At 39.3% G+C, this 26665-nt stretch overlaps 1 protein-coding gene across 2 annotated transcripts in view; it reads left to right on the top strand.

The window, feature by feature from the left end:
- The window catches only part of LRRC28 (leucine rich repeat containing 28), a 51544-nt gene extending 27387 nt beyond the window's left edge, over positions 1 to 24157 (top strand). For both annotated transcript variants that reach the window (XM_088136428.1, XM_088136429.1), the window contains exons 6-10: positions 5635 to 5841; positions 11156 to 11258; positions 14775 to 14950; positions 17119 to 17278; positions 21634 to 24157. In XM_088136428.1, coding sequence (XP_087992554.1) covers positions 5635 to 5841; positions 11156 to 11258; positions 14775 to 14950; positions 17119 to 17278; positions 21634 to 21706 — 719 coding nt within the window. In that variant the 3' untranslated portion in view covers positions 21707 to 24157. The remainder of the gene's footprint in view (positions 1 to 5634; positions 5842 to 11155; positions 11259 to 14774; positions 14951 to 17118; positions 17279 to 21633) is intronic.
- Positions 24158 to 26665: the final 2508 nt, after the last annotated feature.

Here is a 26665-nt window from a genome sequence, read left to right as displayed (position 1 = left end):
TTGCAGGAGATTTAATCTGAGTTTGTTTTTATATATTTTTATTCATCAAATTTATATGGCTGCCCATCTCACAAAAAAGTGACTCTAGGTGCTGTACATAAAACTATAAAACAGTTAAGATATAAAAACAACTATTAAAAAAAATAAAAATCATAAAGGCTAAGAGAGGACAGCAGATGTTAATAACAATGGAACCACCTCAGTTTTAACCCATCCAGACCCCTGCAGCTTAAAGCCACCAGGCCAGGACTCCAATACCCTCTCTGGTCCAATCTGAATTTTTAATGTACACTGTGTATCATTAGCGCACTGTTGATACCACACCCAGACTTGTAGCTCCAAAATCTTCATGCAGATATTCAACAGCATGAGGGAGAGGTCAAAGGCCTATAGAACTCTACTTTGGAACAGCCATGGATGTAACCACTCTTTCCTCATGATTACAAACTGCAACTGCCCACTTGAGAAACAGTGCCTCTTGCAGGCAATGTGGGAGAATATCATATTCTGTTGTACTGTATTGAAAGTTGCTGAGCAGTAGGGGTACACTCTCTCTGCACAGGCCAGACAAAAGTCCTCTACCATGGCAACCAAAACTATTTCTAGCCTGATGCAAGCCAGTCCTGAATCCAGACTGCAAGGGGCCCAGAAAATCCACTTCCTCCAGGAAGGCTGGAAATTGGCTGGTAGCTATCTAAGATGGCCAGATCAAGAGCTTCTTGAGGAGAGGGTTCCCCACTCCCTCAACAAAGCTTTTCATCACTTCTGAATCCACTCATTTGTGCCTTTCCCAGCTGCATGGATTAGCCAGATGAGGCATAGATCAATTTTACAAGTAGCAGAGGTCAAGCCACAGAGAACTCTATCCACATTCTCAATCTTAACAAGCTCAAAAGAGTCCCAGGTTGTCTTGCAAGACATCCTAGTCATCTTATTAGACTTTATCCAAGTGATGTCAAATTCAGAACAAATGCAGGCCATTTTATCTGCAAAGGAAACCACAAGCATGTTATAGTAGCCTGCAAAAGGATCCTTGCTCCAGTCGTTCTGTAAAAGGGGGTCAGGTATTCATGAACAGATCTGCCAAATGCAAGTTCACTGACACAGTAAAGGTAGAGAAGTAAGAATGCTTTGACTCTCTTATAACCATAAAGCACGCTCAAATGTGGGAATGCAACTGGTGGGTTGGGTTCACTCTTAGTTTTCTTATACCATTGCTCTAGGAATCTTTTCATTTGTTTCATTTTCCATAGCTCCTCAGTTAGCCAAGTCGATTACCAAGATCTGTGAGGAAAGAGAGGTTGCTCAGGGCAATCTTGTCCAACACCCTTACTGTCTCTGCATTCTAGAGATTGGCACGATACATGGCAGAACCGCCTCCAAGACTCCTTGGAAATTTCCCTAAATGCCCTTAGAAAGCCCAAAGGATTCATTAGGCACCTGGGGTGGACCATTTTACCCAGTCCATTAAGTGATGTTATCAGTTTGCCTATTATTCCAAAAACATGTAGACTGATTTTCTGTTCTGTACAGTCTTGATTCAGTGGCCACCTTTCAGAAGCTTGATGGAGCAACCCACAATAAAGAGGGATAAAAGAATGCAATTTTCAAACTCACTTTGTTATGCTACATAACAGAGAATCTTTTCTCTCTTCCTCACCACTATTGTCAACCATACTGGGAAAACAATTTTGCCTTTCTGCTCCATTTACTGCTACAGCAAATGATGTGAATTCTTCCCCATCTCATACGAAAAGATACAAGCAAACTCAACATTTATTTATTTATTTATTTATTTAATGGGTACTACAAGTCTGGGATTTGACAACTTCTGGCAATACATTAACAAACTAATTTTAAGAGTTAGCAAACTGCCTTCATGAAGCCTGACTTGAAAGAGTGTAGCACACATCAAATCTTAACAGTACAAAGCACTTTACGGTATTGCCTGGCTTGTATACCTAGCCAGAATTTTCCAGTTAGTTAAATGGATTGGTTCTTGTGAATTATGACCAGTTGTATTCATGAATGATCCTTTTAAAATGAGGTAAGCCTAATAAACAGAGTATAGCATAGCAGTGCAAAGCACCAATAGTACCTGTTAATAATAATATGCACTATGGCAACTTAATTATCAAGACAGCAAAGACATTGTCATGTTTTGTATTATAATCTCTTCCTTCTTATTAATCATAATTTCCTAAGGCAGTAGTGAAAGTTAATATTTATAACATAAGGAGCATTCACTTTGAAGCACATTGTACTTAAGTTCTAACACTAATCCCTGATAACTTCCTTCTTTGATCTCAACCTTGGGAAACATATTTTATTATTAAGCAGGTTGGCTCCCAGTCATCCAGCAGCATCATTCAATAAAGGCGTTCTGAGACAGATTATGGAAGAATCTTAGAAGCAGAATGAAAATATTTGTCTTTGTTATTGCTGGAAACTTCCTAGGATGTGCAGCACATTTTTTACTTGCTATTTTTCATCAGTCTAACCCTCTGAAGGTCTAATTTCAGTATTCTAGTAACAACACAAACCGTACTATGTTCCTAATACTCAGAGCAGCTACAAATACAGCCTTCCCAAATCTAACATCCTCCAGAACAGTAGTTCTGAAACTGTTTTTCAGTTACCCAATTACCCCTTGCATGGTCTCCAAGAATGTTATTGCCTACACACACACAGAATTACCCTTGGTAATTACCCCCAGTTTAAGAACCACTGCTCCAGAAGTACTAGGATGCAACACCTAGAATTCCCCAACCAGCCTTGTACTCTGAGAAGGAAGCACCGAGTTCACCCATAGATGTCATAAATCTCCTTAAGGTCAACCTGGTTTATGGTGGGTATATGATCTCTTCTCTGTATAACACTGTATTGACACTGCATAACACTGGTTTAACATTGCAGGAAGTCATGAGATTTAAAGCAGCCCTCTCCACCTGGCACCCTCCAAGTATGTGCTAGGGATTCTGGGAATTGAAGTCTAACATAACTAAAGAGGACCAGACTGGGAAAGATTAGTTTATACCATTCACTGGGAAATGCTATAAATAGCACAATTCATCTTTATGGGGCACCATTCATTGCTAAACTCATGGTGAAATAATTATTGGGACAGAGTGTTATAACCTTGCTATGAGGCTTAAAGGCAATTTGGAGGTGTCACTTGGTCCAAAATGCAGACCTATTCTGTCATTTTGCTTAGTTTTGAAGTTAGTCACAGTACTATGACTGTGGCTGGCGTTTTCTAGGGCTCTCCGCTGATTATGGTAGAAATACCTTTCTGTATAGCTGCTACAATATCTTGGATGAGGGCTTGATCTCTGAATAGAGGATTCTGACTCTGCTGCCAGTTCTGGCCAAATGTGCTCCATGTAGGTGCAGAATTAGGAGTAGCCCAATTCCACTTGTCATGGGTTGGAGGGGAGGTTTAATAGCAATCCAGTCCTTGTCACTGTAATGGAATCTGAGGAAAGATTGCGCTGTTTGTCTTTGATATATGTATGCCTACCATTTGGTGTTCCAAGGATAAGAAGAAGGTGGGATATTTGAATGAGCACTCTTCTGGCTAGACAACAAAGATGAGAAATACCGCTGTCTCTCCCTAAGAGTTGAAAAAAAAATACCTTGGCTTGCACTGCCTCTGGGTCTTTGCCAGTTTGCCAACTGGCAGCTTTGAAGGATTTGAATTGGGCGGTTCCTGCCACTAAAAATAGTCTTGCAACGGAGGTCTTGTGTCTGAAAATAGCTGGGCCTTTTACTTGTCAGTCATTGGTTTGGGTATTATGTAGGCAGTGCTCTTCGTGGTCTTCTGCTGCTTGGCAGCCTTTGGGGTGACTCAGAAGGCTGTTCTGTGTCCGTAATAAAGATTTGATTTGAGTCAGAAGACTGAATGCTCACCCACCATTTTCTTAATAGTTATTACTAGCTAACGGAGTGATGCTTGTTCCCCCACTTTTTCCTTTAAAACCTTTTTTTTGGGGGGGGGAGGATCAAAGTCTTTGTTCTTCTTCCTTCTAAGCAAAACCTGACTTGTCCCTTTCAAAGCTAGCCCTATTCCTTTCTTTTCTCTATCCTTTTCTTGTTTTGGGAGAAAGACAAAAGTGGTTGCCTAGTCTCAGCTCACTCCCGGTGTTTTCCCTTGGTTACTCTTTCCTAAACTCAGTTCCTCTAGTTCAGTTGCCAAACTTGGATAGCTCTGAACAGAACCTTTCGTTGCAGCATCCCATCGTGCTGAATGTTGTGTTTTGTAAAGGGAGATCATGAAAAATTTTCATCGTTGCCTGAGTTCCTTGGTTCCTTCTGGGTTTAATAGGAACCGGAATAGTCCAACTCCTGCACAATGTATGTGCTAAGTTCCTCAAAAAGCATATTTCCCATTCTGTATAGCTTCTGTTGCAATTGGAAGGAAATGTATATTCATTTAAAATCCCTTTCCCTCTGTGTCACATGCTTGCTCCTATGTGTTGGATTAATTATGCCACTTTTAAGTTAATACAAAAATGAATAGGAAAGTAGAAACAGGAGGCTGCCTTAACTAGAATTGATGAGTTATGGCACTATCTCCTCCTCCCCCCCTCTTTAAAAATGTGTTTAAAAACTCTACACATAAGCCTTTTTTCTTTCTCCAGCTTTCCTATTATGTAAATCTATCCAGTCTTTCCCACCTGGCTCCTTTCAATTATCCTGTATTGCACACCAGCATCCTAATGGCCTGTAATTTTTCCCTTCCTCTCCCTTCTCCATTCCTCCTCCAGCATCTGCAGATAACCCCAGATCTGTTACTATCTCTAATTATCATAATACAAATTCTTCTGTTTGTCTTGAAATACAACGATCCATCTTGCTAAAATGATCCCTCATTTTTTCCTAGGGATTTCATGTTAGCTGTTTGTGTCTTGGAGTTTTCACTTTCATCCATACCACGGCCACTGGAAACAGTTTTATTTTAATTAAGATGTGATGGCTGTGATCTTTATGGCAAGGCTTGCAGAAAACTTTTTTTTTTCCATATTGTTTTTTGAGTCTTTCCCATTTAGGGATATGCCTGTCTTTTTCCCCATTGTGTCTAATGGGGCTTCAAATTAACAGAACTGCTTGTTTATTTGTTAGGGGCAGCAATCATAAAATCAGTTGGCATGGCTTTGAGTACAGAATCTTCTAGTTGCTACTGCAGAGGAAGTTGGAAAAGAATCTAGATGTACCACACCACCTTGGTACTTCCAAACAATCCTAGAAGCCCGGTGGAGACTATCCATGAATAAAAAAGTCTTACCAGTGAACATTGTAGGAGGAGAGCCGTATTAGGCTATGATATCCAAAAATAGGGAGGAGGTCTGGTAGCACCACATTTTATTAAAAGGCAACGCTTCATGCTCACAAATGTTTATGCTTTCTAATAAAATTTGGTTGTTTGAAAAGGTGTTCCTGACTTTTGGCAGATCACGTGAAATAATTCAGAACTTCCATAGTAATGATAGCATAAGTCAATCACAACTCCTGTGGTGCTAGGTGACAAGTTCAATGGATCCTGCAACACCTGTACATAAATGTTCTTTTTTAAACTTTGAATTGGATTTTTTCATAAGAAATTTAATGCCTTTTTTTTTTCTGTTGTGCTTGCAGAGCTGGGAGACCTTAAAGAGTTGCAGACACTGGATATCTCAACCAATCATTTGATCACTTTACCTGAAAAACTGCACATGTGCCTCTCCCTTCAGTACCTCACTGCTGACCAAAATCATCTCTGGTACGTCCCTCGCCATCTTTGCCAGCTTCCCAGTCTCAATGAATTGTCCATGGCTGGAAACCAGCTTGCCTTCTTGCCACTCGGTGAGTGCTGTTTTGGCTAATTGAGAATTAAATTCTGAAATATATGGGGTGGGGGGTAGTTATGAAAGGAGGCAAATGAGATAACTTTTATAATAGAAATCAAAATGTATCTGATATATAATTAATCAGAGTCTTCCAGTTTTACACATTCTGAGTTCGTGAATTATGCTAAACCAAAGTTTGTTTCTATGAACCCGCAATTAGATGAGTTCATAGAAATTAGATAGACACAACGAGATAGACACAAAGCCACAATCCACGCTTTATAAACCAGGGTGGCTGGATTCCCAGATCATGTTAAGCCTAACAGAATAAATTGTACTATGCTTTATTGGCTGATTTTTAATAAACTGTCAGCTTAACCCAAGTTTGCAGTTTGTCAGCTTCACTGAAGAATTCCACTCTTTAGATGTGGTTTTTACCTTTCAATGTGCCACCTACGTTGTTCAGTCATACATGGATGAGGAGAATAATCATAAACAAGCCTATGATGACCAAAGCCAGTCAACTTCACATTTTTTATTTCTTTTCATTCTTCTAAGATTCAATTTATATCTACTGCACATTCTTAAATCCCTATTAAAAAGTGGGGATTTAAGTGAAAGTGTTCTTAACATAATAGTTGCTTTGGTTCATCTACTTGATTGCACCTACGTGGCTCCTCCTGCTCCTGAACAAATCATTGCCAGTTTCACAAGCTCAGAGGTGTTAATTTATAATTTAATGTTATGTACAGGCTAGGAACTATTTCCTTCAGGAAGGCATTTGGCTTAGAATCATATTATATGTTGCTTTTATTTGAGCTGCGTATTGTCTTTACTTGACTCATTCAGCTGGAATGACTGAAGTGAAGTTGTGTGAATTTTTGAAACGATTGTGATTAAACACTGAGAAAATTAAAGCATTGGGTCTGATGCTGGGCCACTTTCCCTAATTAGCAGTTGTATTGATTCAGGTATAATTTCAGTACTCTAAAAAATATTCCACAATCCCATATTTGAATTTTAGAATGAAGACAGAGACCTCAAGGCAAGCTTTTTTTGAAGGAACTAGTCATACCTCTGAAAATAACTTCAGACTGTGTGCTCGAATTTGAAGGATGTACACACATGAAAAGCTTTCTGGTTTGGGAATGGATGTCCATGAAAGATCTTCTGGCTTGACATATGTTGGAGACACTTTTCCACAGAGAGATTTAGCCATAATTTGGTTTATATGGCTACAGATATACACTTGGGTTACCTTCCACATGTTTGAAATGTGAGGTTTCGCATTCCAGGCTGGTTGGAATGACGTCTTCTAACGCTTTAAAAAAGAAGCAGCCACATGTTAAAAATGGGCTTGGTGGAAATAATATAGGAGTTGAGTTGAATGCATACATTTAGAGAGGCAAAATTGTATGTATGTATGCACTGCCACAGATTAATTTAGCATATCTTGATACAGAAATGATTCTTCTAGAAATATCTTTAATTCTTTTGGCATCGGATCAGATTATCTTTAAATACATTCTGAGTCAGCTTTCATAAGCTGTTGTGCCCATACTGAAGATACATGGCCTAATCATAAGCCAAGAGCAGATAATGCATAAATGCCACTGAGAGTGCTACTCATAATATATATCTGTAACTTATCATTGAGACTTTTTTTTCAAGAGCAGTGACAGTGGGGCAAGAGAAAGCATGTATATGTTTATATGTATATATAAATATATGCACACTTGTATATACATAGGGAACCAGGGAAAGTAGCAATATCCCACTAGCCCTCTCTCTTGAATAGTCCACTCTTCAGAAAATGGGGAAAGGGTATTTGTGGCATCTTCAAGAATAGCATGGCAAGTCCTTTCTTTGGAGAAAACCATCTTTGTAGGATTGGGGAGCTTAACTGCTTAGCATCTCAGCTAAGTGATAATCACTAACTCATATTTTTCAGTTGGTTCACTGTCTCTCTAAGAAGTAATATGGCTTTCTTGTTTTTAGCTTCTCACCTTGTGCAAATGAACCCAACCATTATTGCTATTAAACCAGAGTTTATTGCATAGCAAGCTGTGAGAACCCAACCAGTGCTTTATTCAATATAGCATGGTTTAACCAACCATGGTTTAGCATGATGCATGAATCCAGTCTATATTTCATAAATTCTACTTTATCCTTTAAGGAAAGGCGGGGGTAGGAATTTTCTAAAGATCAGGGGCTATAGCTTGCTCCCCCAACCAACTGGATTTATGGCACTTAAGGGATGTGACATCACAGGAAGAAATGGAGCTGATATTGGGAGGCCTGTTTTCCAGAAGTTAAGGGTGATATGGAAGTGGGAAACCTCTGTGAAGAAAAGTGTTTCTATTTTCACCTTTTAACACCCCCCCCCCAAGACAGCTCAAGATCATACTGCTGAAATTCAGTGATAGAATAATGGTATTTGCAGCATAATTTCAGACAGTCTAAAAGGTAGCTTAAGGATGGGAATTGGAGTGTTTTTCCTACGGTAGGCATCTCTCATTTTCACCCTCATTTTGGAAGAAGAGAAAAGCAAAACAAAAACAAGAATCACAGCACCAAGAATCTGGCCATTTTGCTGCCAAATTTCAGCAGCCTTTCTTGGAAAGCTTTGTGGCTGCAAGTGTGCTAAGGGCCACCTGCAGCTTTTGAGTTGCCCACCCTAGTTTAGAGTATTCTTGTGCCAGCCCATGTGTTGAGGATTCTGCTCCTTTTTTTATAACTGAAAGGTTTCTCATTTCCTTTCTTTGCTTTGCGTGTTGTGTAAAATAAACTTGTAAACACTTAAAAAGTTGGTGTTTGAGCTAATCCATGGAAATCCCAGGGCTGTTGCCTAGAATGGGAAGTCAAAAAAAGAAAAGAAAAACATCCTGGAGGAGGATAATGGGAAATTTCTTCTGTATGGCAGTCAGGCAAAGTGCATGGACATGTCCATGAAGTCACCAGGGTTCCCGGGAGACTTGACTATTTCACCTTTATGAGATTGTCATTCCTGATTGTTTGTAAGCCCAAGTACTGCTTGAACAGATGAGTCTTTATCATTTGTGAATCTACATAATAATTAGAACTAATAATTCTAATTTCTAAAGTGGACATTTATTATTTCATAAGCAAGTGAAGCATTCATCCATACAACTGCTACCTAAACACGTGATCTCACAGAAAAGATCTTGTGCCGTTTTTTAAATCATACACATATAGCACAAATCCTTGCATTTGTGGATGGAGGTTCCTGCAACTTACTTTATTATCCCACAGTATATAGCTTTTCTGCTTTCACAGTAAGGTTAAAAAATATCAGGGCAGACATATAAGACCTTTTGTTCCATGTTCAGCCATGTGGAAGGCAGATGGCAATGCCTTGAGGATAATTTGTTAAAAGTATAGTTGAATTGGGGTTTGTTCAGGACTCATGCAATTTGGTCAGATGAAGTAAAAAGTCTTTGATCTCTTACTGTAGGAGGAGGAAAATGGAAAAGTTGTAGACAAACTGCACTGCTTTAAAAAGCTACATGAAAACTTCCTTTTGTAACTTCAAATACCCTAGCTTCCTATGTCTGTGAAGCCTGAACGGAACATGTTTAGGAAAGAATCTTTTTAGTGTTTCTTGCATGACCAGAAGTTTAAAATTTTAATGAGAAGAGTCACTTACAAGAGCAGCTACTAAACATTTAGAAAGCCTTTGTGTGGTTTGGTTTGGCTTGGCTCAGCTTTTAAGGTCATTAAGAATTTTGGATGGAAAAGGAACAAGTAAAGATATGATGGATGTGCTGCTAATTCAGATGTGTGTACCGTGGCTCTCAGTTGTGGAAGGACTTGCATCTACAGAGTCTTCTCATAGTGCACTAAAAGTGGGGAGAGAATCATGGAAAATAATAGCTATTTATTGCTTTTTTTAAAAAACAGGTCTAGGTTGCATTTTCACTGCTTAGGAATGTTTTTAAAAATCCTACAAGATTTGAAAGTTTTAATAGCAAAATTGAAATTATACTAACAGTAAAAGTACAGTGGTACCTCGGGTCACGAACTTAATTCGTTCCGCAACTCTGGTCGCGACCCGAATTGATCGTGACCCGAATCAAATTTTCCCATAAGGTTCAATGTAAATATGGTTAATCCGTTCTGACCCCTCCAAATTTGATCGCCAACCAATTTTGGTCGCGTCCCGAATCAAATTTTCCCATAAGGTTCAATGTAATTACGGTTAATCCGTTCTGAACCATATGTTTTTTTTTTTTAAACTAAAAAATATGAAACAAAATACAGTACAGTGCAGTACGAAGAGAGAGAACGCTAACCTTGCTTGACGCGACTTCTGGCGTGGAGGACAGGAAGGCGGGTGGGGAGGCGGTTATTGCTTGGAGGGAGAGTCCCCCTCCCTACAGGAAGCCACGACCACGTGTCACGGCAGGGAAAATGGCCGCGGATCCTATTCGTCACCCGATGCGGAGTTCGCGGACAGAAGCAAAATTTTGCGAACAGTGCTGTTTGTGACCCGAATTGGTCGTGAACAGAAGCGTTCGTGACCCGAGGTACCACTGTACTAGCTAGAAGGAAAGAAACATGCAGCTTAAATTAGGGAAGTACAGCATAACTTTGCAAATTAAGTTACGATGAACTTCCAGGGCTCTTTATTTCCCATCTGATTCTGGTCAGGTCAGAATTGCTTGTTGTAAAGGTGAGTGAGACTGAACTGAAATGGCTGTGGGCTGTTTAAAAAATTGGTCTTACATAATGAGACTTTAGACTTTGAAAGTGCTTTTTGGCTGGTCTCAGTGAAGCAAACTGCATCTCCTTGAGCTAAGAAAAAATATCATAAATCAAATTATGAATAGCTATTTCATTCACAGGTACATGCACACACACATACGCGCACAAATACAGAGATAAGTGTTCTTTTATTCTTAGTCACATCATTGTTTTTCTTGGAATCAGATAGTCCTACTTAGAGAGTGACTTGGCAGCCTTCTTGAAAAGATCACATAAGAAAATTGGGACTCTGCATTGTTCTTTTTCCAGCCAGAAATCTTTAATGAGATTTCTGTTATTTCTTCTGATAGAATATATTTGCATATATTCCCAGACAGAAACATGGAAAGAAAGGGATTGACTTAGGGGATAATTTTCATTGCAGAACCTGTCTTGTTTTTATACAATTTTCATTTATTTAACTAATAAAGGGTTTTTCTTGTGTGTTCAGGTGATAGGCATGTTGACTGACACTCCAGGAAGGTTTGCGTATGTATGTGTCTGTCTGTTTAAACATGTCTGTCGGGAATGTGATTACTTATTTTCTTTTTGTTTCTTAAATCCAGATTTAGGTCGTTCCCGGGAACTGCAGTATGTTTATGTGGATAACAATGCTCACCTTAAAGGTCTCCCTTCTTACCTTTATAACAAAGTCATTGGTTGTAATGGGTAGGTATTCAAATTTAAGTATACAAATATAAATTGCCATGTATCTTTTTATCTTCTAAGTCTTTTCCACAAATGGGCTGAGTGAAACTTTATCTTGGATTGTTTTATTCATCATATTGTAGTACTATGCTTTAAAGGAATTTACCTAGAATGCCTGCTCCATTCAGTTGTGTTAAATCTCCTACATTCATTTTCTGACTATCAGATGCTTCTAGTGCCTTCGGTGCTGTTTCTTGATGTTCTTGGACAGTTCAGGGGGAAATGTTGAACTAGAGGCCTAATGTCAATGGAACAGAAGTCTTGACGTAAACCTGCACTTTTCCATATGTATTTTCTGATAACGTTCTCTGTGTGTGTTTCGCCACGTGTGGTTCTGTGGATTTGTAAAGGCGATGCATCATACAGGGTGATGTAGGTAAGTCTCCAAACTGGTAGCTTCCAGATCTTTTGGAATACACTTCCCAACATCCCCAGTAGCACGCTGTGATGGGGAATAGAGTTTAACACAACTGGAGGGTGATTAAAATATTCTAACTTTCCTCTTACCTCTGAAAAGTGTATTGGATATCACTTACGTGCTTTTCACATTAAGGTGGCAATTTTGTAGCAAAATGTGTTCCCTTAGCAAACAGAATAACATGTCTCTGTTTAATTTGGATTGATTCATAATTTGGAAAGCGTCCTTCTGTGTGCTTTAGGCACGGTTGGCAAACCTTGAAAGCATGCATATTAGATGAAATGGCAACTGCTGGTATAATCCCTTTAGGTCTGAATTGCCTTCTGTCAGGTGATTCTGTAAATAGATGAGTGAGTCCTGCTCACTCTTCTTACATTGGGCAAAGAGGGTTTTTATCTACTAGGAGCTGAATATTCATAAATACCAGCCACAGAAGTTAAATCCTTAGCCCTGTTGGGACAACACTATAGGAGTGGATATGTGAAAGGTAAATGAGTCCTAGCTTCTGCTAGCTGAAAGATTCCATGTTCTTTGAATGATTCAATGGCAAAGGATTATGTTCCAGTGGAAACTGCAGCATTAAAACAACCGGCAGCACTTAGTTTTGGTGGATCACGAAAATAAACGCATGGCCTTATTTCCTAATTCAAAGCAGCACTTGAAGATTGAGAAGCACCTATAAGCTAAACAAGGAACATGTTTAGCATGTAGATCTTGTAGCCAGATTACTGACGATGTCGTGAGCTACAACAAATTGTATTATCCTAAGGACTTAGGAAAAATATACTGTGTCAAATTCTGCGTCACCTTTAAGTCTTTTTGAGAAAGCAGTTGACTTACATAAGGGTCCCCTCCCTGAAGGAATGCCAACTATAGAGACCACAGGGATAACCCTTCTGTGGAACAGCTTATAGCCAGATATCCAGTCTTCCCCTATCTTACTGGCTTTCCAAAGATGCAGGTTTGGAAGGCTTTGAGAGATGTGGAAATTGAGTCAACCTGCAGGTATGGTACTAGCATTAGATGCTGATCAGAGTGATGCAGTATTTTGTAGCTCCGTGTAAGCCACTTGGAGCATGTGGAAATCTGCAGGGTAGGATCCCAAGTAAGTGAGCAAATATATACATTTATTGAACTTTGTTACTAAACAAAGATCTGAAATTTTGTTTGCTATATCTAGTGTAAAACTTTTATTTCCAGATTTCAGAGCCATACCTTTTTCTTCTCATGTCTGTCATTTAATTTCTTAAATGTAACCAGATTCTAGAAATCTACATTTACTTAAGTCATTCCTAATTTTCTATTGGAATATTGTCCCTCTTCATTGACTAAAATACTTTTGGATCAATTTCCTTGTGTACAGTTGCCACATTTACTTCTGTCTGGCCCCAGGACAAGCTTATGCATGTCTTTTGGATATGTAATTTCTTGACATCTGTGAGTCTGATTAAAACTGATAAAGTCAAGTTGGGAATGTCACACTTAGCAAGCTTCTTGTCAGCAAGTTAATTTTCGTTCCTGAAGCATGATACTGGGCAGCTCCTGTGAATACGAAGCGTTTGCCGATTGTTGCTAGGTTTGCACATTGAGTTAATCCATATTAGGCAACTGTTTGATTTTGATTTAGAATGTTGTGTGAAACCAGCCATTCTGGTTAGTCAACCAAGATTTATGGTTAGTGTGTTGTGGGGTTTTTTTTCCAGTAAAATGTGATTAATCAAACATGACATAGCTAAGTACATGAACCCATACTGAGTATTCTTCCCAACTTTTTTTTTTTTTTTTAAGCCAGGGAGTATGGTATTGGAATATATTTCTGATCCATGATTTATTGTTTTCACAGCATTCAGGGAAGTCTCATTGAAGAAAAGTTTTGTAGGAAGCAGAAATACACAATTAGGTTGTAGTTCTGTATCGCTTGATAGGGTCAAGGCAGTTATATTGGCCTGGTTGGCTATTGGGTGTGAATTCTATGATCTCTCTTACATGGTGATGCTGGTGCTCAGCACACAAAACTGACAGTTGGCTGTGAAACATGCCTGCCTTAGAATTCCATTATAACAATAAATCTTGAATTGCATTGATGTTTTAGAGTTCAGCAAGGCAGAGCCACCTGTTGTAAAAATGTCAAGCGTGAGTTCAGCAAATACACTGTTTCCAAGCAAGAGTATGTTAGAATTTACTGTGATTCCTTGCTAAAAGGGCCTGTCCATTCCTGGCATGTAATATATAAAACAGTCCATTATGAATAGAAAAAAAAAGGGGATATAAGCAAAACCAAAATTTAGTGGCTTCCCTTTGGATCATATTTACTATAAATGCTCATTAAATCAATACTTCCTTGCTGAAGAAAAAAAAATATTAAACTCATGCATTGGATCTGCTCATTTGTTTTTACAGCTCTGCTTTGCATGTGGTTTTATCAGGGACTTTTTAAATGTTCATTTGACCATTCCTTCCCACTTCCTTTTTGGGGTAATCCTCCACAAGTGTAATGTTTTCCTCTATTTTAGTCCATTGAAGTCAATAGCCCAGTAATGTGACTCTCTGGAAAACTCTCTGAAATAACCCTCCCCATTGTATTGTAATGTCCCTGAATGAAAAATACTGATCTGATCATTTCAAATACTAGGTTATAGTTTGGATGGGGCCACATCACTGCTCCCCCTTTTAAAAAAGGCCAGGAAGTTATTCACAAGCAATGTGTTTAATGCAAATGTGCCTTTTCTTCTCTGCCTCGTTCTCATTGGAACGACCTGTGATAATGTCTACTTTTGATTGCAATGGCACGACTGAATGTTCTTCTGTGTAAATCAGTGTTGTCCAAACTTGGCCACTTTAAGATGAGTGGACTTCAACTGGGGAATTCTGGGAGTTGAAGTCCACTCATCTTAAAGTGGCCAAGTTTGGACAACACTGGTGTAAATGGTGCACCCGTAAGCTGCTGTCAAGGAAACCGATATGAGAGAACGAAATAATGTTTCTTTAGATCACAGGGACACTAACTTTACATCACTCACTGTAAACCACTTTTTCCCTTTCCCCAACTCGCTCTCCAGCTGTGGTTCTCCTGTTCAGAAAGCAGAGGTGAAACTTCTTTCCTTTTCATCGGGACAGCTGACGGTTTTCCTCCCAGCCGAGGTGAAGTTAATAGGGACAGAACTGGACCACGTGCTACCCTTGCAGGAGATGGCCATGCGGACACTGTACAACACATACTGCCAGTCTCTAAAAGGTAGCTGGATGATGATTGAATGTCTAAAGTATCTTAAGTCTGGCAGCTCTTCAGTCTGTAACGCTGGGGGAGGAACCTGCGGCCATCCAGAAGTGGCTGAATGAAAACTCCCAACACCTTTCGCCATCCTCTGTGCTGTTTATAGGTGAACAATACATTTTCTGCCTCCTTCTCAGAATCTGGGATAGAGGTATGCATTAATCACCTGGAAGCCTGAGGAGCAACCCCCAAGGACCTCCAACACATTAATGTGGTAGGAGGGAAAACTATTAAAGGCATGAGTGGCAAGCGATCATATTCATGGTATTTAATTTTAATTATATCTGAATTTAAATGGAGTCAAGCAGGCACACTTCCAAACTGATCACCAGGCTGCAGCTGCCCATCATTTCTATATTCTGTGAAGGTTTTTTAGAATCTTTTCTGATCAGAGGCATTCTTGGAAGCAAAGATGATGCAGGATGATTTTGCTGTGGTTTGCAGCACAATGGCTTCCTTTTTTGAAGAGACTCAAAATATTAAAAGTCAAGAGAGGCAGAAAGGCTGGCAGGCCCAGGAAAGATGTTTGCAAGCATATTGGTATCCTCAAGTACCACACTAGGGGTTTATAGATGTAGAATATATAAATATTAAGCAGACACATGCACATACTCCAAACTAAGAAGGTATATTGAAGGGCAGAGTAATAAGATCACCATGGTACTTCAGATGCACAATTGGGCAAATTAAGTTTCCAACCCTGTTATCAAATGGCATCTCAAGATACCCTTTCGGTAGAAATACTAAGGCCCCAAAAGGCAGCCTGATGTTGTGCTTCTGCGTTAAAAGGCATTTCAGAGCCTTTTTTTTCTTCTTTGCAAAGTCTTCTCTCTCTCTGCAGGAGGGAAGTCACCATCTTCTAATGGGGGAATGGAACAAGTAGAAATAATAATATTCCCGAGGCAAGAAGGAGTGCCTCGTCCAACAAAACAGAGTTCCTAGGCAGTTAGCTCCAAAGCTGACCCGTGGATGAATCACAAGGCAGAAGAACTCCTCCGGCCGGCTGGCCCAGTGTGATGGCTCCAGTTCTGGCTTTTGAAAACTGACTGGCGGCTTGTTTGTGCTCATCCACGTGCTACCAATTGAGGCCTCTGGGCCTGACGGAGATGTTGACTTTTAAGATTTGGGGGCAAGGGAGGATATGGTGGATCAGGAAAATTGAGATGAGCAGAAGCTGGCAAACATGTTGATTTGCTTTTTTTAAAAGAAGGTTACCCAAAACAAACCCTATCTTGCTGGTGTTCAGTACCCCTTCTGCTTGGCTCAGTGCTGGGACAATTGTCTTGGAACTGTCTGTTGGCCTGATTGGAGAGAATCTGGTGCTCTTGGAGAACCTCATGTATTGGTGATCTTAGTTATTTAATAGACTGACATTCACTTCTCTTTCATCCAGTGCAAATTTACTGCTGTGTTTTGCTAACACTGCAGGGAGTTCCAGCTGTAGGACCAGATGAGTTGTGTCAAAGAGCAGATCGTGATACCCTCTAAAACTGTTTTAAGTTTTTCTTCCAATCATTTTTTCTTTGTTTTATCCTAAGTCTTTGACAGCTGTTATTAGACAGCAATAAAAACTATCATAGGGGCTGAGTTCCATGTCCTTTATGTTTGCAAATCAAACCATAAGGTATCTCATTCTTGATGCTTGTTTAAACCATGGTTTGTGGAACAAACTATAGTGTTTCATTCCCATAAAATGACAAACCATTCAATGTGGCTTCCTAACACCAGTATGAAGCCAAAGCAAATGAACCACACTCTGGTTTAGCAGAACTGAGAACCTAGCAAGTTTACTATTAGAGTGGAAAGGGTTTTGAGGGAGAAAAAAGAGAACAGTCTTCTTGAGCAGAGATCTGTCCCATCCATAACTTTGGTTGTGCCTTATTCTGGAGCAGCCTCTCCCAACTTGGGCACTCTCCAAATATGTGGATTTCGATTCTCAGAATTCTTGGCATGGCTGTGCTGGCTGAAAAATTCTGGGAGTTGAAGTTCAAACATCTGGAGAGTACCTAATTTAGAGAGGTTTGCATATTATCATTGGAAGGGTTGCTTCCTTTTGTCAGATGTGAACAGAACTCTAATATATATCAAAAGATAACCGTGCATATCTTCTTTTTTTCCATCCTCTATAGATTTGAAGTTTATGACTCCGATCTCATTACCCAGAAGCCTCTTGGATTTGCTACACTGCCCTCTGGGACACTGCCACCGTTGCAGTCAGCCCATGTTTACTATTGTCTATCCAAAGCTCTTCCCCTTGAGAGAGACACCAATGGCTGGATTACATCAGGGGTAATTACAGAGAAAATTACATAGTAGTTTCAGACTGTACGCGTGGGCTTCAGTTAGAAGGCAAGGCGTTTGCACAGGCAAATGCTTGGGCGTTTGCGATACATTTTTGGTCTGATGTTAGTCTGATCTACAAATGGAGAGATACATATCTATCAGTGTATTATTAAGACTCAATTACTATGTTGCTTTTCCGTAAGACGCTCCTTATATTCCAGGTTGCAGCATTTCACATTTAACTTTCAATTGCATGGTTTTTGCCTGGAAAAGTAAGTAGCAAAGTATAAACACATCTTCCTTCTTCCTACAGAACAACAGGGAGAGAGTCAGAAAGTAAAGTTGGGAGGAGGAAGAAAGCATGCAGAACTCAGAGAGTCTCAGCCTCCAGATTTCCAGAGCTTTTAATACACTGCATCTCCTTTTTTTCTTCAAATCTAAAAACTTGTCTGCCTTCTCAAAGAAAGTTGATACTTTTGGAAATTGAAAGCTGTAGTGCATGTTGTTTTTTCAGTGATCAGACCTGGTTTCTACTACCAACCCCCCCCCCCCAACTTGTATTTATAGAAGCTCTTTGGTGCTAGGGAAATAATGACTATATATTTTTAATTTGTTTTTATTAACTAAATACAAAAAAACAAAGAACAAGAATACACAAAACGATAAAAGAAGAAAAAGAAGCTTAAAAAAACCACAAAGACATACACAGCATACATTCACAAATATACATGCATTAATAAATGGAAGCCATGATTTGTTACAGTCATCTATAGCTAATCTGTATTAATCCATTCCACAGACCACTGAATAGTTAGAGCTGTATGTTTGTCTTTCCAGTGCTGAACAGTAAGTCTTTTGGCTAGAAGAAAAGTACAGAGAACCCACTTTTTTTTGCCCAGATGTCAATTCCCACATGATAGAGATAAATTTTGAAGAATATAAACTTCCAAAAATGTTAAATCTCAAAGTTGAGTTAATGTATGTAATATCTTCCTTCCCCAATGGATCAATATATTTAACTAAAGCATGAATATATAAGGACTGTGTATTAAAATCATCTTCACAAATCCAGTGTAAGTAGCAGGGCATCATTTTGTAACTCTAACATCAGAACACAAGTAAAGCCCCAGGGTAGTGAAGAAACTCTTATGGCAATCAGTGGTGGCTTTCATGCTGCAAATATGAAGTACCAGTCCTTTCTGCAACATGGCTTTCATCCTTGAATGAAAGGAGTGCATGACTACTCACTATATTCCTGAATTCTTTAATGTAAAACTCAGAAGGAAATAAAGGCCTACCTGGTTTATAACTCACCTTTTAATCTTGAGAAATCAACTTTTGCAAGGAAAAAGGCTCAGGTTTTTGTTTTTTCAAGTCTTGCTGAGTGGCAGAGCCCAAAAGCCCAGATTTTCTCCATGAAGCAAACTCTTTGAAACTCTTCTTCCAGGATGATATATCTAAATGTGAGAAGAAAAGGAAAAGGGCAAAAAGAAAGGAACTTCGTAATGGTATATTACCTTCATTCCCCAGGTGAAACCATGCTTGCCTCCTGCCTCTTAACAGAAGCACTTCTGAAAATAGAGCTACTGTATTAATATAAATAAAGATGGAATATGAAGCCTAAACAATTGGTATCCTGTTCAACATGCTGTTTTCAGGATGATATATATTTTTTAAAAAGCATAATTTTCCCCAAATTAATCCTAAACAAAGTTCAAAAGGAACACTGAATAAAATATCCATTAAAAAAAACAGTCTAAAATCCTAATGTGTATCAAGTAAAGCAAGACTCTGAAAAAATCATACTAATCCCTGTTAAAACACAATGTAAATACACATTAAGGTATGCACCAGGCAACCTGCTTTGGGGAGGACTTTCCACAGCTGGTGGTCCTCCTCTACAGAGAGCCTCTATTGAAATCTCAGCATATGAGGGCAAATGGGACAAAGTCTCAGGCAACTTCAGAACTCGTGCGAAATTGGGAGGAGGCAACGCTAGAATGAGTGTAGGATTTGATCGTCACCATGTCAATATGTATTCTGATTGCAATCCAGCAAGGAAATTCAATGGACAAGAATGATGCAAATGTCTTATTCTGACAGCCTTTTGAGGTAGCCAGGGTCAGGAAGCTGGAGCAGCAGGAGTTTCAGGAACACTCTTTTTTGTTATAGGGGTATAACAACAGAATATCCCATCTTAGACCAAACAAAATCGAGGTGGGATTGTTTTGAGCTGCTTTCTTCTTTTGTAAGACTGAGTACTCTTTCCTAAGCCTCGTCTTCCCTTAATAGTTAGTTCATCCCTTTCCCATTTCCAAGGCCAGGATTACCTTCCATCACGCGTTTCAATCCTGCTTTTGGCAAGTGAGTCTTCTGCTGAATTTTGCCCATAGCGTGCTGCTTCCAAGGTAGGCTCATCCATGGTGTGAACCATGATGTAGCTTCTTTAGATTAAATTTACTATGTTGTGCAAATCTAGCCATTGTTTTTAGTAAACCATACTGTATCTTATGTCTTACTGTGTGCTTGCCAGTTATGGCCTAACCCACAGACCATAATTCAATAAGGCAGGATTTAGCACAATGTAGAAATCCAACTTACAAGCTTTCTTGTGGACCAGTTGTTAATTCATTTTATAGCCGCAGCAGCAGTCTAAAGTCGTTTTAGAAGACGTGTCGCTGATTCAAGTAGGTTTCTCTAAGACAGTGCCTTCCATTTGTATTAGACTACAATTCCTAGAACTCCCAGCTAGCATTCTGGGAATGATCAGGCTGACTCAGAATCCCTGGGGGTTTTAGTCCGACTCACTACAAGCATCGTCTTGGGGAAGGCTGAAGGAAGTGGAATATTATTTTTTTTCCTTGAGTCCTTTATAGCTTATACATTTTTTTTCTGTAGTCTGGCAATTCCTCCCCCCTCCCTTTCAGTAACCTAAAAAATGTCGGCCTCTTCATCTTGAAGAGCAGTTACTTGCCTCTTAATATGCTGCTTTGGGAGAATCTTCTTTTCTTAAAAAGTCTCTTTGTTTCCAACAACCATTATGGACCAAGGAAACGCATGCTTTTGTGTCCATCAGGCTAAGAGCTGTGTGGTGTATTGGTTAAGATGCTGAGCCAGGATTACCCTTGGTCATGGAAGTTCTCTTTAGGCCAGTCACTTCCTTTTAGCCTAACTTAACTCACAAGGTACTTGTACCTTGAATTCCTGGAGGAAAGGCAGGGTATCAGAATAGCATAAATACATATCCATCCTCCTCTGGTATGCCTGATATTTGCCTGGTAAGTAGCTGTCCGCAATTTGGCTGCCTATATGCAACTTCTTCCCATAGATTCTGAGTGAATTGTGGGGAATATACCTCACTATTATGTATTATCTTAGCTAAGAATGTGGAAACATAATTCTCCACATAGTATTGGATGACAATACTTACCATCCTGATTACGCACATTGGAATGATCACACTTGGAATTCAAAAGCATCCAGAGCCCTTTTGTTCCCTACCTCTAGTGTAAAATATTTTCCAATAATTTCAGACACAGTGAGGTTTCAATTAAAGCAGAACTTGAATTTATGAGTCAAGGGCAAGGAGGCACTAAGGTAAAAGGAATGCAAAACTGTATCTTTAGATGTTTGCCTTTTGGCACTAGTTGAAACGATATTTGCCCAAGCATTTAAAATTATTTGGTATTCAAGTAGTTGCATAACTTTCTTTTCAGTGTAGTTATATTGTTTAGATTCTATCCTGTGCATTGTGATTGTTGGCCTTTCAATACGCCAATAAATGACTATTTAAATAGGAATTTAAGTGCTGATTAATTTGGTAGTTCTGGTTTTATGTTTTCTTTGTAAACTAAAATGATGTTGCTTTTGCTGATGTTGATATATGTTTGTTAAAGCAATGCAAGTCTTTCTTTTCTCCCATTTAAGCAAATATATTTGCATAAAAAGATGTTCCCTTTTCCATGACCACGTAGAAAAAGTCCCAGCACAGAGTGCAGTTTATTTAGTAGCAAATATGGATGATTTGAGGGAGCATTGTACAGGGTTTTTTTAAATGTTCTCCCTTAAAGAAATTAAGAAATCTTCCAGATGTTTTCTTCATAGGTTCAAATCTGCAGTAATAATTAGCTGGACTTTTTTGTATGTTGACAGAGGAAGAAAACCTCTTGCTATTTTTGCAAGCTCAAATATTGTATGTACTTGGTTTACCAGGGCTTAATCCTTGCTCCTGGCTTGTTTGATTTTTTAACCACCTATAAAAGTTGTATATTGTGGATTAGAGCCCGCATTTGAATCTGAGATGACAACTCTTGTCTCTTTCTCTCCTTTCTTATTCATTTATTTATTTATTTGTGTTCCAGGAGAACAACTGTTAGTTTTGTGGCATATTGCTGCTCCACCCAGTGTCTGCAGACCTTTGACCTGTTGAGCTGATAAATACTTAAAGCTATTCAGGAGTGGTGCCAGCTTAAAGCAGCATCAGACTGTGGCTCCTGACTGTACTGGAATATGTGAGTGTATGTGCCAAAGCAGCAGGAGGCATGCCCGGCTGGGAACACTAAGAACCGCTTGAAGCCTGCGCCCCTATCAAATTTGGAAGAAAGGCAGAAACTCTCTGGGAAGCATTGTGACTGTCCAGCTTTAAAAAACATTTAACACCTTCCTGGGTGTTCCTCTCCAAGCAGAACAGAAAGCAGGCCAGCATGCAAGCAAAGAGCCTGCTGGACCCTCTCGGAACTTGGACACGCGATTCAAGTTGCATTTCCTACGCAACTTCACTCGGGCTGCTTGGGCAATATCAGTTGGTGTGGGTTTTTTAATGATACCTTTGCAGTCCTTGTAACTTTTTCAATTACTTCCCTGCTTGATTTCCTGTTAGTGCCCTCTTGAGAAGCAGCCATTTAAGGTAACAATTTATTTATGCTAGTGAGATTTTCCCTACTTTCCATTAATGAGCCAATACATTTTCCTCCTCCCCCAACTGATGTTTTGATAGTCACTGGGACTTAAAGATATACTTGCGGAAAGCTTTTATTTTGAACATTACTTGGTGCAGTCGGCCATCCGGTTGGGTAGGTAGAGAGAATGTTTTAAGTCACCCTTCATATGTGGTTGAAGTCCTAAAGAGACCACCATCGGTAGCCACAATTCCTCACTTGTTGGCGGCTCTTTAGAAAATGTTTTTCACCCTTGACATTGCAGAATTAATTAGGTTCTTAAAATGCCAGTAGATTTAGAATAAGTAAAACGTTGTCTCTGGCCTCCCCTCCATACAGTTTTGTAAATGTTAATAATATTTGTTGTAAGTCTATGGCCTTTGTGCATGTTGAACTACATCACCTTCTGATCACTCTCATTGCCTTTTGTGGCTGTGCATGGTGGGAGTTGTAGTCCAACACAGCAGGAGAACACTGCATTATAGAAGTATTGTATGCTCTTTGGAGCCCCTGTTTCACTAGTTCAATTTTTCCATCAAATGATCTAAAACTGGGGAGGCCACAAAAAGGGTTGAAACAAACTAATTTTTCCTACATTATTTCTAAAGAGCTGTGGTAGCATTTTAAGTTATGCTCAAGAAATATCTTGCAAGCGTTATTTTTGCTGTGGGGATTGCTTCTTCGTACTTAAACAGCTCAGAAATTGGCAGGAAGAACAGAATCTGGGCACTAACTTGCCATTTAATTTTTGAAAGAAAAAAGGAGCAAAGCTCAACTTTTCTTAAATGGTTTACAAATATTTTTCAAAATACTTGTTGCTAGCATCATTATTAGTGACAGTTGCTTGCAAGTTTGACATATTGAATTCTCTTTTGGTTAATAACTAGTAATCTGAAAAGTTCAAATATTTTTTTAAGCGGCATGGTGAAGAAGATTAGGAACATGACTGGGTGCATGGCAAGGGGTAATGACAGAACATGCATGTCTCTGATGCCAGAAGGAAATGGACCCCCTTCCTTTATGATTTCATCTTCCTGTATACTCTTCTTAAAGAACAATTCCATGAAATTCAGGTTAAAAAGTGCACATTATGAACCATTAGTTGGTAGAATTCTGAACAATAGAGCTACAGAGTCTTTGAGAGGAGGCATACTTGTGCCATGTAAATCAGTTCCTAAACATCATAGCTAAAGAGAAACATGGAATCCTTTCACCTGAACTTTCAAAAGTACATTAAAAATAGCAGTATCTGCCTGCACTTTGAAATGGGTACCATTCAAAATTCAACCATCTCAGGCAGTTAAGAGTCAAGCTGCTTCTTATAGCTACTCCCAAGGACTGTCTGAGAATTCTGTAGGCCTCTTCAGAGTTCATCAATATTTCTGAAGACGGGAAAAGCATAATAGCATGAAACATGGTTGTCACACCCTTTGTAACTTTCTGCTGTCCTGGGAAGTGGACAGGTCCTGGGCAAATCAAAGTAGTAAGGCAAGCTTCCTCAATCCAGGTGCCCTCCAAGTGGAGGAGCTCTAAGAGCAAAATCCTCACATCTGGAAGGTGCCCACGTTGGGGATGTCTGAAATAAGAAACAGCACCTTACATAATCCTCCTCATTTCATCCTTGCTTTTGTTATGTTTTTTAGCAGAGTTGGTGCATATACACATTTATATCATTAATTCTTGGCCCTCAGCTGTTGTTTCTCTCCTTTTGGGGAAAATTAAGGAAATGTGAAGACTGAGACTGCTGTTCTGCCATTCTACCCTGGGTCCTCATATCACCAAATGTGCAATTACCCTAAGTAGCTATAATGTTTCATCCACCTCCTATTCCATTAATCTCTGCATTCTTAATTTTAAAGATAAAATAGTCCAAATGTGTAGTTTGGCTGCAATCACAGTTCTTTGTAATTACAATCATCCCAGAATAAAACCAAACAGTTGCATCACCTGTTGTGTTTTATGCGTGTGTTGAATTGTTAATCCTTGTCCTTTCCTTTCTGTTTGATAGGCCACTAAAAAATAAGGTGCCCAACAAGGTTAATCAATTGTCTTCCTGTAAAGCTGAAACTAAGTTCAGCTAAATTATGTCTATCAGAAACACTGAAGCAAAATGGCAGATTTATGATTGCCTTTACTGACAGCAGTACTTAATACTAAATAATGTGCTCTTGAAGGGTGCCACAGGTAATAGTGCTGTAGGAACTTCTCTCCATGTTAGGGCAAGCTGCCTTTATCCTAGATCAGTTTCTGGGCATATGCCTCACCCTTAGGTTGCCTCATGTTATAGATGAGTGTTTACTGCTAGTAGCATCTGTAATGCTGGTGGCTCTCATTTATTTAAGATGTGAAGCTTCAGGTGCTGCAGTTGGATGTTTCTCGCTGGTAACAAGCACATATGCTTTAGCTGAAATAAATAGCAGTCAATCTGGGAAGCGTTCTGAAGGCGCATTGCAAGAAACTTTAGGAAATGATAAATCGGCCTTTTCCAACCTGATGCAGATGTCTTGGATTAATTAGCATGGCTGTTGATGTCCACAACATCTGGAGGGTGTGTGGATAGAACTGTGCTAAAGAAGTTAGGAAACAAGCTTGTTTTTCTTTGCAGAAGGTAGGCCTTAAAACTTGGATTTGGTTTGGGGTTTGTGCTAAACCTTTTTTTCCATTTTCATTTCTAGTGAACTAAAAATTTTAAGTTTATCCTCCAAATCAACATTGGCCCCCCAAAAATTCAAAGTAAATACAAGGACCTTGCTGTAGCTAACCAAAAACACCACAGGGCATAATTTATAAAAAGGCAAATGCCATTTTTACTGTGCTTCTTCCTATTAATATAGCCCTTAAAAGCATAGAAGCCTTTTTGAAATCCAGGCGATGACAAGCTCTTAAAAATATTGGTGTCTTTATGACACAAATGAAGGTGTGAGCAATGATTAATGCCAGCAGCCAGGACTTTTCAGACGTTTCATTAAAGTCATTAGAGCTTAATACCTCCTCTGAAGTTCGAATGAAAGGCATAAGCAGCTTAAGGGGGTTCAGATGATTCAGAGCTGTGTTTGCCCTTCAGGCAAGATGAAGGTGCAGGACCTTCTGTTTTGATTTTGTTTTTGTTCCAGTATGATATTTTAGCCAAATGCTGAGCTAGCAGCAAGGTTAGAAAATGACTCTTCTGAAGCTAGGAGTGGTTTAGTCAGTAGAGCTTTGCAATTTGTATCTGTGCTCATTGGTAATAAGATGTCCCCTACATTCTTCAGAAGCTGCTTGTTCCTGCAAGATGTACCCGTGACCATCTATCACAGTGGTGGTGATGGTGCTGCTGCTCTTGTTCATCTTTCTGTAGCAAAGATGATGCTGGTCAAGGCCAAATGAGGAAGGGGAGTTGGATTAGAAGTTTTAATGAGAAGAATAGGCCACTATCGCTACTTTTTAAAGATTAACATAATAAGAAGGTGGCCAAGTTAAATAAATGCATCCTGACAGCAAAAAGCAATTTGGTTGGATTTCTACCCTGCATATATGTAACTGCACTGGCTTTCTTGCTTGCTTATGTTTTGTTGAATAAGTCACAGTTGAGATCTCAGGATTTCAAGGAGTTTAATGACAAGTGGTTATAGGAAAGATGGGGCAATTTTTGTATTTGTGTTGCACTTGGTACTCAGCCATAGTTCATTCCAACTGTGTGTGTGGATTAACTTTTAGATGACCAAGTTCACATACAAATCTAAATAATAAACTATTTGTTGTAGCACCCGGTCTTTGGAACCATATTTTCTACCACCACCACCCACCAAGATCTGTATGGCCCCTATCCTGACGTTTAAGCAAGCCCTTAAAACCTGGCTGTTCTCTGAGGCCTTGGGCTAGAGGGGTGGTGAGCCTCTTGGATGATGAATGACTTGTCAGGGATTATTTTTTTACTTTTCTCTGGATGCTTAGGTTTTGTTTTGTTTTGTTTCGGTATTGTTTTAATATTGTACATGGCCCAGATTTGTGATGGAGATAGGCAGCCTTATGAATTTATTAAATAAAATTTGCAAATTAAAATAGGTCCACAGGTTCACTAAGCCTACACCAAAGAAATCACATGCTCAGCATAATAGGAGAACCTGACCTGGATAACTTGTCACTAGTGCCAATGAAAAATGTCCACTTGCTTCTTGTTACATATGGCTCTTTAAATCATAGTCTTAGGCTTAAAGCCTTTGAAAGTAAACTGGCCACCACTGGGGTTTATGAAACCCAAAATTGCTACCAAGGCTCATTGTTTCAATGCCAGTTTCCATAAACCCCAAATGGTGGCAAGTTCAGACATCACCATAGAGCCTGAGACATTGATTAAAGATGTGTGTGGAGAGGCTGAGATGGTGGTGTGTATGCACCCATTCATTTGGCTCTTTGGTCTGATCAGTCATGAGAATGTCTCCTTTTTTAGTGGGCTGAACTAAGAAGTGGACCTATT

This window comes from Python bivittatus, unplaced genomic scaffold (genome assembly GCF_059951505.1).
Source record: "Python bivittatus isolate LINGU-HERP-01145 unplaced genomic scaffold, Pbiv_v1 ctg000140_np1212, whole genome shotgun sequence".
Taxonomy (NCBI): Eukaryota; Metazoa; Chordata; class Lepidosauria; order Squamata; family Pythonidae; genus Python; species Python bivittatus.
The sequence above is the reverse complement of the archived record's forward strand: the minus strand, read 5'-3'. Positions and strand labels throughout refer to the sequence as shown.